Raw genomic sequence first — 12,971 nt, 5'->3', positions numbered from 1 at the left:
CCGGAGATAAAGTGTAGTGAAAACGGATTGGGAAAGAAGAGTAGGGAGAGAAGAAAAATAGCTGCGAAAAAAAAAGTGTTGAAGTAATAACAAACAGGGGGTCGTGTAAACATCAGGAGAGAAATTAGGGTTAGGTGTGACGTCAATCTTGCAACCGATTTTCAGCGAGCTTCGGTAGGAAGAGTCATCATAGGAAACAGAGGGTCCCATCCCGAAGGAGGTGACTGTATTAAAGATAAGTGTGCGTGAAGAAGGATAAACAAGTGTTTTCGAGGGGGAGGTTAAAAGATATATACACACGAGAAAGAACAAATAAACAGAACATGATATCCATTTAGGAGAGTCAATCTTTAGAACCGTATCCATGATGATGGTTCATCTCTCCCCCCCCTATACCAATCCCCACGGATCAAAATCCTACCTCCTTCCTCTGGTAAGGACTGCGTAGATTGCTCCCTTCGAGTCCTCTCGGCCACACCCGTCAGTTCTCTCGCGACTTGCCTTTTTTCTCAGTCTCCGGCTTCTTCTTCGGTCGCTTCTTCACCAAGACCGGCGCCTTCTGCTGCACCACTTTGGCGGCCACCAATACGTCTCTTTCCTTTTCTTTCTCCATGCCATCTCGGATAGCCTCTAGCTGCTGCATCCGTTGCTCTTTGAGAGCCCTAGCGCGCCTTTTCAGCTGGGCACTGCGTTGAATGATATTCTGCATCTGTGAGCGATATGACTGGAGCTTGGAAGTGTAGAATGGTATCTTGGAGAACTGTATAACACGGAGAGCACAGTAGGGTGTAGAAATGGGTAGAGTAGAAATAAGAAATTAGTGAATGTCGCTGGAAGCAGTGGGCGAGAGAGGGGGTGGGGACAGAAAGAGGGAGACGAGAGGAGAGCGGGGATTACCGTGGATTCTAAATGCGAAATGTCATTGACGTCAATGTGAGAGACTTTGGCGAGAAGAAGCTCTTGCTCTTCGCTAAACACCAATATTGAAAGAGGGCGATCAGTTATAGGAGACAAGATCAAGCCTCTTAGCCAGATTAGCTTACACGAGCTGACGCAATTGCTGATCCAATTCCTCGATGACGGGAGCCACTTGGGAGATGAAGTCGCCTGCCATCAGGTCGCTTGGCGCCTCCTTCATCGATGTCTCGGAGGTAGCCATAGTTGTGACCGACACGCGTTGGGTACGGAATAGGGGATATTTCCCTTGGGGGAGTGGATCCTTCAGAAAGGGACTTTTGATCCAAATCGATTGGCCCACTAAGAATAGTAGTCCCTTCACCCTTTCACGGCCATGGTAGTGCCGAGACAAGAACCCTGCACACATCCTCCATTGACACTCGAGTCCATTCATTCGGGTTCACGGGGGTCATGAAAATCAGCTCTTTAAATTTTGCACAACTACTCACACATAAACAAGAAGATGCTTCATAAAAAAGGAGAAAAAAAATCTAAAGAATCCAAAAAGGCATTAAGATGATACATATGAAAAAAAAAAGTATTGGAAGGATTAAAATGCTAATAAAAGAAAAAGAGTAGAAGAGAAAAGAAAATAGACAAAAAAAAAAAAGACAAAAACACAAAAGGTTTTCAAATGAGATAATGTGCTGGTGTTCAATGCAGAGAAACAGTATGACAAATGAGCGTGAAAAAATAAAATGACTGTGAACAATGGATGCAAAGTGGGATTGCAAGAGGAGAGGGGGGATGCTGAAAAGGACCGTGTGACAAGAAAGAAAACATAAAATATTCTATGCGAAAAAATAACAACAATAAAGCCAATGGGCACAAAAACGGTAAATATATCTCTAGTTTTCGGACGTTTCGATACCGTCGAAACCCAGCCCCATGGACAATGGATGGTACATCTTCTCGTCAGCAGGGGGAAGAGTGGCTCCGTCTCCCTTCACCTCGCCCTCCGCCACTTCCCCGGGAGTGTTCCATCTCATCGCTTTGGAGGACAGTGCAAATCCATCCCCAGACCCGGCCGGTATTGCTGAAGACTTTACGTAGTTCTGCTGCTGCTGAGGCGGTGGTGGCGGGGGTTGCGATTGCTGTTGTTGGGACTGCGATTGCTGCTGTTGCTGCTGCTGCTGCTGCTGTTGTTGTTGTTGTTGTTGTTGTTGTTGCTGTTGCGGCTTTTGTGGGGGGAAGTGCTGAGACATTTGGAAGCCCGACAAGAGGTGCGGAGTCTTTTCATCGCCTCCCGCCGCCATCGAAACGGTGGCGATTCTTTGCTGCATGTGTTGTTGCTGAAGCTGTTGCAGCTGCAGCTGCTGGGCATAGGCGGGCACGCTGGCAGACCGCTTCACCCTTCCGGCATCGTCCACAGCGGCGCTAGCCACGTTGTTTGGGGGGGCGGGGGGAGCCGACGAGGGGTTGGCCGCAGTGGATGAGGGCGGGGGCATGGAGCCCTGCTGCGGTTGCTGTTGGGGGGGCTGAGGTGGCGGCTGTTGCTGTTGAGTGGGCGGTGCGCTCAGCCTCCTGATGTGATTGAGGAGATGCGGCTCGAACTTGATGACGGGCTGAAGCTCGGTGGCATACAGCTCGCTCAGCTGTTGCTTGAGAGAGAGCGCCATTCCGCGCAGGGTGTGGCGAAGTCGGTAGGAGGCCTGTTTGCCCTCGGTGAAGTCGCTACACTGCTGCCAGGAGGGCTCCTCGCCACCGCCTTGGCTGGAATTTGCGCTGGCGCCGCTGCCCGTGGAGGACGATGCGCGCCCCATGTAGAAGACGGGGGGCGCCTTCAGATCGAAGGTCATCTGGGCGAAGACCGCGTCGAGGGTGACGAACTCGAGCGAGGTGACGGCCGAGAAGGGGAACTCCATCTTGAAGTGGTTGTGGCTGTCCTGTATTCTCCAGGACAGGCAGCGACGCGACGGGTTGAAGTAGCAGAGCAGGTCGTTGGGGTTGATGACCATTCTGCGCCACGTTCCGATGGTGAGCGTGTCCACGGCGAGCAGGTGGCCCCAGACGGGATCGAACTGGGTGGGGTCCAGGAGCGCGGATTTGGATGCTATTTTAGAGAGGCACGCATAGGTGAGAAGAGGCGGGAGAGGGGAGGGGGAGAGGGAGTGACGGCGCTATATTTACCCGAACTTGCAGACAGCTGGTCGGCCATTGGGCTTGCGCAGGGGGACAGCCCCATGGTGTCGTCGCCTTTTCCGCTTCCGCGTCTTCCCTGAGGGCGATAGTAGGGGCTGTACGAGCTCCCATGGGCCATTGCGGTGAACATCTGGTGCGACCGCAGGGCCTCCTGGTGCATGACCAGGGCTCGCTTCTGCAGCAGCTTTGTCTTGGCCCGACGGTTCTGGAACCAGATTTGCACCGAGCGCTCCGACATGCCGAGGCGCTCGGCGAGAAGCTCGCGCAGCTTGCTGTTTGGCGAGGGGTTGTTTGCAAAGACCTCCTCGAGCACCGCGAGCTGCTCGGGATTAGCGCGCGTGCGCTTCTTGGGCCGGTCGACCACCGATGCCAGCGAGTCCTTTGCTAGGGCCAGGAAGTGAGGATGGGGATGGTGGGGGAAATCGGACGCGTGCCCGAATGGCGAGTAGAGCTCGTCGTGGGATGGAAAGTAGGCCGGAGGCTCCCCTGCCTCGGGCATGGGGGGAGCGTAGCCCATGGAGGTGATTGGCTGTGCGGGATAGAGTGGGGCGTATGAAGTGGTGTCCATTATGAGCGAGTAGGAAGCGTAGTCTTTCTCATGCATCGACAGATGCAGGCATCTATCAACCGCCTTCGAGAGGATGCAGAGTGTTAGAGGGGAGAATGGAGGCTAGAGCCAGATGGCCAGAATGCAGAACGAGAGCGGCGGGTGCAATGGAGGGGAAAGGGCCCGGGGAAACAGGAAAGCCGAGGCAGGAAGGAGAGAGGAGAGAGACGACGCAAGCAAGAGCACGAGAGCGCGCGGATAAAGACGACGGCAGCCGCAACGGGAGAGAAAGAGAGAAAGAGAGAGAGAGAGGAGAGGAGAGGAGAGGAGAGGAGAGGAGGAGGGGGGAGGAGAGGGAGGAGAAGCAGCGAAACAAGAGGGCCAGAAGCGTCCCAGGCGGCGAGAATAAAGCAGGGAAGACTGACAGAGGAGAGAAGAGGGCAAAAAAGCAAAATTTAAGAGGCAGCTTGCTACATTAAAATGCAGCACAACTCACGCTCGGCTGCCATTGGCCGACCCGCAAAAAAAAACGGACTTGAAGAAGAACCGTTCTTGCCACCCAGACACAGGTTCCAGAGGCATTTGGGAGACCGCGAAAAGCCAGCTCCGGCCAATCCAGCCGTCGGGCCGCGGGCATTATGAAGCGGGTCAGGATTGAACCAGGCTCGCACAGCCGTGCGGTTCCAAACGCAGGGAACTCGCGCTACTGACGTGGTTCTTGTGCGGGCCTAACCTCATTCGCAACCTCTCCGGTCGCTTTTGCTCTTGTACAGCAGCCGGCGCGCCGCTAAGCACCGCGGCGGCGGGCCTAGGGTTTGACGCTCGCGCAAAACATCCTCCTGAGCAACCATGTGCTCGCTTGCCCGAAGCGGTAAGACAAGGCCCTTACCAAAGGTTGCATGGTGGCGGATAATTAAGGGCAAGAGAGCAAGAGCACAGAGTGGGCCGCGGGCGAAAAGCTTGGAGGGCAGGCGGGCGCGAAGGGGAAAAATAAAAAACAAAGCTGGTTTCAAAAGGCATATTACTTTATCAGAAAAAAACACATGCTCACACGCACATGCTCCCGCAAATAAGAGGGAGGGGGAACAAGGACTCTCCCAAAAGCGGACCCCCATTAAACCTGCGGGCTCAAGCGAGAGTCAAACAGAACAGGGAGGAAAAGATCCAGTGTGATCATGACGTTTGTGGAAGAAGAAGAAGAGGAAGAAGAAGATTTTATGACAAGACTTTGTGTTATAACAGGTTTAAAATCCTATGGTAATCCTCCTCGACGTTGCGGTAGGTCTCCTCCAGCTTCTCCAGCCGCTCGTGGCGCTCCATCTGCGACAGAGCGTCCAGGTTGAACCGATACAGCCGCTCCTTCACCTGCAACCGATACCTCTTGATCTGATCCGGATCCGTCTTGTTAAGGTTCTTGAGAAGCCAGATTTCAATGCACCGCTGCGTCTGCCTCTGCAGTCCATAATTTAAGCTTAGTCCCTAGCCTGATTCCCTGTCACCGTTTTTGGGGAAGGGGGGGGGGGTGACGGGTTCATAAAAAAAACGGTTTCCTTTTTCCGCCTACCTTGGTCAACTTGTATTTCCTGCGCAATTCGGCCACCGTCTCCTTTGGGACGGGGGCCTCCAATTCCTTGAGGGCATTCTGCGATATTAGGTAACGGAGGTCGTTCTTGTCACGCAAGTCGCTAAAGGCGTCATTCGGCCCCTCCACTATAACCAAAAGGGCATCCCTCGCGGGGGTTAGAAAGCGGGGCTGATAGGGAGGGAGAGGCGCCGCAGCAGCCTAACACACCACTCACCCGTGATCTCGACTATCTGCTCGCGCGACAGGAACTCTTGGTACAGGGTCTGGTACAGCCGGTTCCCGTGACCCTTGTTCGAGAATGGGGGCAGGATCAGAAATTGGCTGATGCGCATGCGCAGCTTGTCCGGATAGTGGAAATAGGGGTACATGGTAGCGTAGCCGACAATCCGGTACAGCGGCTCGCTGCCGCCCCCGGACCTCTCGAACCTAAGCCAAACACGAATACAGTCAATAGGGGCGGGGGCAAATGCGAGTGGGAATGCCCTGCGATCCTCACACTAGCGCGATCTCCCATCGCTCATCCTCCTCATCGATGTAGCTCGCCCCCTCCACAAACAAGAGCATGAATATCTGGAGCCGCCGGTGGTACGCCTTGAAGCGAGGCGTCACAAAGCTCGCCTTGAATATCTCGTACACCCGATCGTCGCCGCCGTCCTCGCTCACCCGATACTCTGCGATCTTCTCGCCCATCGGCCGGAATTCCTTGGCTTCCTTCTGCACTCTCTCCTCGAACACGTCCCGGTTCGTCAGGAAATCATCGGGCATGAATTTCTTTAGGGTTCCGATGACATCGTCCGCATTCGAGCCAGCGACGGCGGAGTGGTCGATGGAGAGATAGGTCGTGAGGGAGCCGCATGCGTAGAGCAGCTGAATGCGCAGGTCCTTGTAGCCGTAGATCTGCTCATGCGTCCCAAAGATGGGGTAGGTAAATTCCGGATGGAAGCTCTCCTGCTCCTCAGGATCTTGAGCGGGAAGGAACTGGATCTCGATGGCCTCGCTGGAATTCGTGATCCTTCCAATTCAAAACGGGGGGAAGGGGTTAGGTTTCCATCCTTCATTGAAATTTCACAGAGAAGAGGGGGAAGAGGTGAGAGATTTACCATGCAGACGAGGTCGAACTGGATGCTTGGGTGGAAAGCATGATCGATATGGGCGACCTTCTGAGAGAGGGGGGGGGGTTGCGGTTAGCCTCTTCAATCCAATACAACGGGAAGATCCTTGGAGCGATCTCAACCTGAATCTTACTTTGGTTGGAACGCGAAAAAACACGAAATCGGGGACGCGGAGTATTCAACGTCACTCAAAAATAAAGGATCTCGTATCTTGGAAATGCTTTATTGAATATTTTAATGATGCAGCGAAATCAAAGGGCGAATAGGAAAATGAAAAGTGGAAAGCAACGAAATAAACATGAAATATCTACATTAAAGGAGAAATAGGTCCACGAGGAAATGAAATGATTAGAACAAGAGGTAAAGGAAACTGACTATTAAGGGGGAGAGGAGGGGGATCTAGCTTCCCCCCCCTCCCCTCTAACCCTCTTCGATTTTAGTAATTACAAGCATGAAATAGGTGGAGGGAAATAAATAATTTTCAGAGTATGCAACAGTGGATAAACGGCAAGATCGGAGGTGGGGCTATTCGGGGAAGAGGAGGAGGAGGAGGAGGAGGAGGAGGAGGGAGTGAGGGCTAGGAAACCCAGATCTCCAGTCGCTCCATCCTCCCCGGCTTGGAGTTGCAGGAGAGCGTCCTCGCGCAGTCCAGATCCTCGTCGTCGGCCATGATAACCATCATGCCATCCTCATCGCGATATCGGAGCACGACGCGATCATCGATCCGGAACTTCTCTTGCACCCGACGCATCAATTCCCTGAACGTCAGCCCCTCTTTGTCGAGAAGGAGGACTCGCATCTGGTCCGGCTGGGACGTGGGTATACACTTGATTTTGATCTTGGTGGCGAGTTGGGAGTCCGTCGCGGAGGAGGAGGCGGCGGACACGCCCGACGACGAGAATAGTGAATCCTTTCGGACGGAGAGATACCCGCCTCTCGGCGACGGCGAGTGCGGGTACATCCCCGCCCCCGTCGCGAGGGGGCTGTGGTGGGGGGAAGGAAGATGGGTGGGGTAGTCGCGGGACAGGTCGGCCACGGAATAGTCTTGGTCCCAGGAGGAGCTCATGTCGGAGGGAGAAGGCATCGTGGTCATGTACTCCTCCGCAATCTGCAGCTCGTCGTACATGACGCCCTCCGTCTCCATCCCCCTTGGTCGGTACCGGCTGTGCCTCCTGGTCGACGAGCGAGGGTAGGACTTCTCCTCGGGCGGTGTGGGGATGGATCTCGCCGCGCGATCCGCGGTCGACACTGAGATATCCTCGTCCAGCAGGCTACAGGTGGTGGGGGTGTCCACCGTCAGCTTCAGTGGGTACATCCCGTCCACAGGCGTCACCGGCCCCGGCATGGCGTTGGCGTGCAGGGGGGCCGCCGGAGGGAACACGCCGGGAGAAATGGGGGTGCTGTCGGAGTGGCTGTCGAGGAAGCTGAGCAGCTCCTCGCTGCACGCCTCGACCACCATATTACTCTGATCGTTGCCTTTGAAGCCGGTGGAGAAGTCTCCTTCGGTGGAGGCGATCACCCGAGCCTCCTCGAGGTACTGTCTCCGTGCCGTGTGCTTGACTTTGTCTTTGCAAGGGCGGAAGAGCATGCCTGCAGAGAGCGAGAACACGGTAAAGGACTGGCGGCATGGAAGAAGGATAAAAGAACCAGTGAGTCACATTTGTATATAAACAGGGATGGCAGTTCTTGGAATACCTCTCCTCTTGCTGCGATGGCCTCGTCGATGGCGTTGTGGTCGGGCGTCAACTTTTCTGCCCGTGCCCGCTCCAGCAGCTTAAGTCCCTCCTCCATCTTTCCCTGATATATCAGGCTCAGTCCCCGGTTGAACAAGACCTCACAGGAATACAGCTTGAAGTCCAGGCCCAGCTGAGAATAGTCAATGGTATTATTCCCTCGAAAGCACTATCAGCAACAAGAGCCCAGGCAAGGAGGACCACGGGTTAGAGGCTGAAGAGGAGAGCAGCCTTTAAAAACAAAAAGTCACTCACAATAAGAGCCCGGCTGAAATCGCCCTGAGCGGCGGCCATGTTGCCTAATAAGAAGTTCGATACACCGCGCTGAAAGTAGGCGATGGCAAGGTATTTGTCCAGTTTTACTGCGCTGTCAAACCACCGGATCTACACTCATCGTGTTAGTGAGAAAGCCACTCAATGACAATGGCATCCGTGGAGCTCGGGGCTCAACCTACCGCTGTTTGTTGTAAACCCATGTTTGCATACACCATTCCAATGTTGAACCGCACTCTGGCCCAGTCGGCCATAGTCTACCGATCCAGCAAGAGGGCGAGTGAGTATAATGGGAGGGGGAGGGGGCTGCATGAACAGGCCCGCAGGCAGCACGAGATTACCTTGAAAGTGTTAATCGCCTGCTCATACTGCTTCTTGTCGAAGTGATTCACAGCTAGATTCCACAACTCAATCTCCCGCTACATTTGGAGAGCATCATTAGCACCCGGGAGACACGTCGGGGAGAGCAAGCACGCCCATTACCTTTAGCCACATGGTGCGAGAAGAAGGATGTGGGATTCCTCGAGACGGAAGGGGTTCGGCAGGGAGGCAGCAGGAAAAGGAAAGGTGAGTGTCGGGAGAGGGAAGAAGCACGGCAAGCGCCGGTGGAAAAAAATAGATCAAGCTGAAGCTCCACACGGCCGATATTAAAAGGATTCAAGTGGCAAAGAGAATTCATGTCACACGAGATACATTTCATTTCTCGCCCGCATGCCGGCCAATCGCGGCCCGCTGTCACTTGTTTCTTTGTGACGCTAGGGCCAGATGGTCTTTTTTTGGGCTTTCCCGGATAAAATGCAAGACGGCGTGAGAAAATCCCATTGGCCGGATTCCGGCCATTTAAGGAGGCCATCGCCTTCCTGGCTCGGCCGTGTCGGTGAATGTGTTGCTGCTGAAACAATGCTGGCTAAATCAAGAAAATTTACCCAAAAGACATTGTCTTTAATGTCTTTGTTGGAGGCCATATGCCACGGTTACATTGCCCTCTTTGTCTTCGACAGAGTCTCGGCGGACCACTTCTCTGCATCCGTTTGGGCCGTGGAATATGAAAAACCACTAGGAGCCTCGGGGTCGGCAAAGGTTGATGGTAGGTTCACTGTACAAAGTCTGCCTCAATTAAGGGGCCAAATTGGCAAATAAGGAAAAGGAAAACTAAGAGGATGAATAATGGAAAATTGGAAGGCTCTCTTCGAAGGGGAGTTCTTTTCCTTTAACCGAGTCCCATGCTAGGGGGATCTCAACGGCCGCCCCCAAAGAATCCATCCTCGATCGAGTGGGCGAAGATGGGGGTTCGGGCGGTAGCAGAGCAAGGTCTAGAGCCCGAGTCTCACCTGTTCCTAACGCAGAGGCTAAGGTCGGCCCACAGCTGCCTCCACCCATATCCCGGCTCACTCTATCGACCACTTGATCCCTGTTCACGTGCGCTCGAGACGATACCGGCATCCCCCTCTGCGTTTTGGCCCGAGGAGCGCGTGGCAAAGGCTGAAATGGTCACTGTCCCAGCTCCACCGCCGGCCCATCCCCTCTGCTCATTATCGAAAGGCTGAGGCGAGACGTGTCATCTTCTTGGTCATTGCTGAATGAAGGCGCGTGTCGGTGTTGAACGGGAGATCAACCCGCCGGGTTTGATTCTTGGGCACTGGCCCAACCGTGCAGTGTGAAACGCGCAATGATATCTGGAAAGGATGGATAGCTCAGAGTCCCCTTAGGGATCCAACGATTCCCTCAGATGGAGAGATAAGTATAAAGTCAGGCTTGGTGGTTAGCATACACAGAATGCTCTGAAACGAGACGCGATAGACAGAGGTGTATCGGTTTTCTTTAGCAAAGCTTCAATTAAGGGCAAGCTTCATTTCACCATTTCGGTCTGGACTGTATTCCCCTCTGGCCCCCCTCCACTCACACCGATATCGTGCGCCTTCCATCCTCACGATCCCGGCTCATTGTATCTTCAATATGAGTCCCAGCCTCCTCATCGTCGCTCTGACCCCGAATTTCAAATGGGAACTCTTCCACCGCTTCCCATTCTAAGCCTGAGCCTTCCTGGACGAATAACCTTACGTCAAGATTCCAAGCAAACCTCACTTTTTTCTTCTGTAGACCAGCAGCGGCCCAGTGAGGAGACGGCTTTAGCACAGGCAAGACGATATTGCCGCTCTGCTTATATATGGGCGAGGAGGCGCGAAGGACGGGGGCGCCGGAGAATGGGCGAGAGGGGTTTGGAGCAAGATGGAGGCAGCAGTGCGGAAGGCGAGGTCCGATTGCTTCCGGGGGGACCATTCTTGGGGGATGGCCGTCTCATGCGTAGGTTTTTGCGGGACAATGGCGGGTAGATAAGGCATGCAATCGAGAGGGTTCCAATGGACGGGCCGAGATGATGTTTTTAAATAATTGGCTAAAGAAATCAGCCAAATGCTGACAACAACATGATTTGCATGAGAATGAAATTCTTGAAAAGTTTTCCACAACTCTACGATTCCCTATTTTAGAAGTGGGATTGACGGGAAGAGAAAACAAGGCTTAAAACTCTAAGACCAGATGCTGTTTAGTTCTAGTATTTGGATGCTGACAAAGAAAATTGGCCCTCGGCAAGCATTGCATTAACCTTTCCACCGTGGGCCTGCTAAAGAATTCTCCAATCCATGCTCTGTAGAGCTGCGTACCCAATGCTGTCGTCAGGTAGATTCCCTCTAATATAGAATGACGGCGTGGCTGGCGGAAAACCTTATCACAAGGCTAGTGACATAGACAGGATAGCAAGTCCAGGATTCCATTGAATAGTATTAGCAGTATCACGAACAACTCTCCCCTTTGTTTTGACTCGAGCCCGTCAGGAGAGGGTCTATGGTTTGAGCGAAATCAACTTTAGAGCTCCTGTTTAGGCTGGCATTTTTGCAGCCTGAAATGTCGGCTCCTTGTTCCTACCAGCGCTTCACCCTGTGCTATTGGGAAAATGGACATGGTCTCGTACTGCTCGCCCGGAACTCAGCCAGCTCTTGGATTATAGCCTCGCTCCTTCTCAAACGTTCTCATCAGCTTTTCCATTAACTAAACTCCCCAACGGTGGGACGCACAATCAAACCTACACCATTATTCAAGCATACAAAAATTGGACCCCTCTGCCTGCAATGGCTCCAATATTGGGCCGTGTAATCGAGTGGGGATCAGGGAGGATGTGCCGCAGCGCTGATCACGATTGGGCAAATGCTGCTGTCGAAAAGGCTTCCTCTGCACGCAGATGCAGGATTCACGTGTCTAATTCGAGGGCTGCCTCCATCATTTTGGAAAATATGCTGCGTCGTCAGAATGAGGGGGATTTTAAATGGAGGAGGAAAGAGGAGGGAAGAATGTGAACCATGATCTAGCCATCCTCCCCATTACCATTTTCACCCGTCCAGCTCTCGTCTCCATATAATGTCAACCCCTCTGTACGATCCTTCCTCACCCATAACGCAATACCACCCGAATTCTGCCACTCATGACCTTCGCCCATCTTCCCTCCCTTCGTCCTCCGGCTCTGCTCCTGTGCACCCGCGCTTGCACCCGACCACCTACCGAGATCTGGTCATATTCGAGGAGCGCTTGAAGAGCAACATGCGGCGGCTTAAAAAAACCCGCAAGCAATATGAAGGTAGGATGATGATCTCCCTCGATCGGTGGATCTGCTTCACTAACGCGATGATCTGGTTTGGCGGAAACCATGCTAGCATTTTTGGGTTGTCTGGTGCTCACCATTGTCTACTTCACATGGATGGTGTTTATTGATCCTAGTTGTGTAAGCATGGCCATTCTTATCCCCACCTCCCCCATCGAGCAAGTTCTGATTCCACATTTCTCCCCCCCCCCTTGAATAGAACTCCTTCCTCCATCTCCTTAACAAATCGGCGCTCTTCTGTGCACTTGGCTCCATGGCCCTGTTCTTTACCCTTGGATTTTATCGCGAGAAAATTTCCTATGCTAACAAGTAAGTAATGTGCCCACCCCTCCTCATCGAGAGATGGTTTTCCTACATATCCATCCCTCATTCTCATTTTGGATTCCCGTAGATTTGTTCCGCAGTGCAACCGCTCGTTACGTGTCTTCAACATGTTGTTCACCGTGCGGGACGATCGTGCGGAGATCTCCTTCACACGAAGAGTGCCCAGACGGTTTCAGGAGGGCTTTGAGAAATACCGGGCCAGCTATCGTGCAAGACGGAGAGCAAGGATGAAGGAGCGGCACCAACAGCAGCAACAGCAGCAACAGCAGCAGCATCCCCACCCCCACCAACAACAACCATCATCACAACAACAGTAATGAGCTACTCATTTTAATGCTGAGGATAGCGACGAGGGATAGAAATTCAACCATTTGTTTCTTTCCTCCGTCACCTCTCGCCCCTCCCCCCCCCTCAAAAATAATCGTTTTTACTTTGCCTTTGGAGTGTTAGGGGTACTGTTTTTAGTTTGCTTCTCATTCAGGAAAAAAAAGGCTCTATTCAAGTTTGTATGAATACTGGAATCAATAGCAGATCCTGGTCGTCGACTCGTATCGATGCTCCATCTTCCCTCTCTCCCCTATTTATCTTCAGTGTTTTACTTTTTCTTCTCGCTCTTCTTTTTTTTTAATTTTATATATTGGAT

General features: G+C 52.9%; 7 protein-coding genes across 7 annotated transcripts; 2 read left to right on the top strand and 5 right to left on the bottom strand.

Annotated features, from left to right (window-relative positions):
• Positions 1 to 481: 481 nt before the first annotated feature.
• Positions 482 to 1,351, bottom strand: VTP21DRAFT_3446 (uncharacterized protein; the record flags this gene model as incomplete). Its single annotated transcript, XM_069393750.1, has 3 exons — positions 482 to 760; positions 898 to 970; positions 1,044 to 1,351. 3 exons carry the CDS (start codon positions 1,349 to 1,351, stop codon positions 482 to 484), a joined length of 660 nt encoding a protein of 219 aa, XP_069249450.1.
• A 454-nt stretch (positions 1,352 to 1,805) lies between these two features.
• Positions 1,806 to 4,283, bottom strand: VTP21DRAFT_3445 (uncharacterized protein; the record flags this gene model as incomplete). The annotated part of the gene is made up of 3 exons (XM_069393749.1): positions 1,806 to 3,010; positions 3,088 to 3,730; positions 4,143 to 4,283. The coding sequence occupies 3 exons, from the start codon at positions 4,281 to 4,283 to the stop codon at positions 1,806 to 1,808; spliced, it is 1,989 nt and encodes a 662-aa protein (XP_069249449.1).
• Positions 4,284 to 4,879: 596 nt separating this feature from the next.
• VTP21DRAFT_3444 (uncharacterized protein) lies at positions 4,880 to 6,372 on the bottom strand (the record flags this gene model as incomplete). Its single annotated transcript, XM_069393748.1, has 5 exons — positions 4,880 to 5,098; positions 5,211 to 5,356; positions 5,446 to 5,657; positions 5,728 to 6,243; positions 6,332 to 6,372. 5 exons carry the CDS (start codon positions 6,370 to 6,372, stop codon positions 4,880 to 4,882), a joined length of 1,134 nt encoding a protein of 377 aa, XP_069249448.1.
• A 548-nt stretch (positions 6,373 to 6,920) lies between these two features.
• VTP21DRAFT_3443 (uncharacterized protein) lies at positions 6,921 to 8,844 on the bottom strand (the record flags this gene model as incomplete). Its single annotated transcript, XM_069393747.1, has 6 exons — positions 6,921 to 7,961; positions 8,039 to 8,245; positions 8,332 to 8,460; positions 8,532 to 8,606; positions 8,691 to 8,768; positions 8,833 to 8,844. The coding sequence occupies 6 exons, from the start codon at positions 8,842 to 8,844 to the stop codon at positions 6,921 to 6,923; spliced, it is 1,542 nt and encodes a 513-aa protein (XP_069249447.1).
• Positions 8,845 to 9,144: 300 nt separating this feature from the next.
• VTP21DRAFT_3442 (uncharacterized protein) lies at positions 9,145 to 9,896 on the top strand (the record flags this gene model as incomplete). Its single annotated transcript, XM_069393746.1, has 2 exons — positions 9,145 to 9,436; positions 9,580 to 9,896. The coding sequence occupies 2 exons, from the start codon at positions 9,145 to 9,147 to the stop codon at positions 9,894 to 9,896; spliced, it is 609 nt and encodes a 202-aa protein (XP_069249446.1).
• A 147-nt stretch (positions 9,897 to 10,043) lies between these two features.
• On the bottom strand, positions 10,044 to 10,629 carry VTP21DRAFT_3441 (uncharacterized protein; the record flags this gene model as incomplete). The annotated part of the gene is made up of 2 exons (XM_069393745.1): positions 10,044 to 10,179; positions 10,253 to 10,629. The coding sequence occupies 2 exons, from the start codon at positions 10,627 to 10,629 to the stop codon at positions 10,044 to 10,046; spliced, it is 513 nt and encodes a 170-aa protein (XP_069249445.1).
• Positions 10,630 to 11,763: 1,134 nt separating this feature from the next.
• On the top strand, positions 11,764 to 12,645 carry VTP21DRAFT_3440 (uncharacterized protein; the record flags this gene model as incomplete). Its single annotated transcript, XM_069393744.1, has 4 exons — positions 11,764 to 11,980; positions 12,057 to 12,124; positions 12,204 to 12,313; positions 12,396 to 12,645. 4 exons carry the CDS (start codon positions 11,764 to 11,766, stop codon positions 12,643 to 12,645), a joined length of 645 nt encoding a protein of 214 aa, XP_069249444.1.
• Positions 12,646 to 12,971: the final 326 nt, after the last annotated feature.

The sequence above is a fragment of the Calcarisporiella thermophila genome (assembly GCF_041956535.1).
Source record: "Calcarisporiella thermophila strain CBS 279.70 unplaced genomic scaffold VTP21scaffold_17, whole genome shotgun sequence".
In the NCBI taxonomy this organism is placed as follows: Eukaryota; Fungi; Calcarisporiellomycota; class Calcarisporiellomycetes; order Calcarisporiellales; family Calcarisporiellaceae; genus Calcarisporiella; species Calcarisporiella thermophila.
Note: the sequence above shows the minus strand (reverse complement) of the source record. Positions and strands in the feature narration are given on the sequence as shown.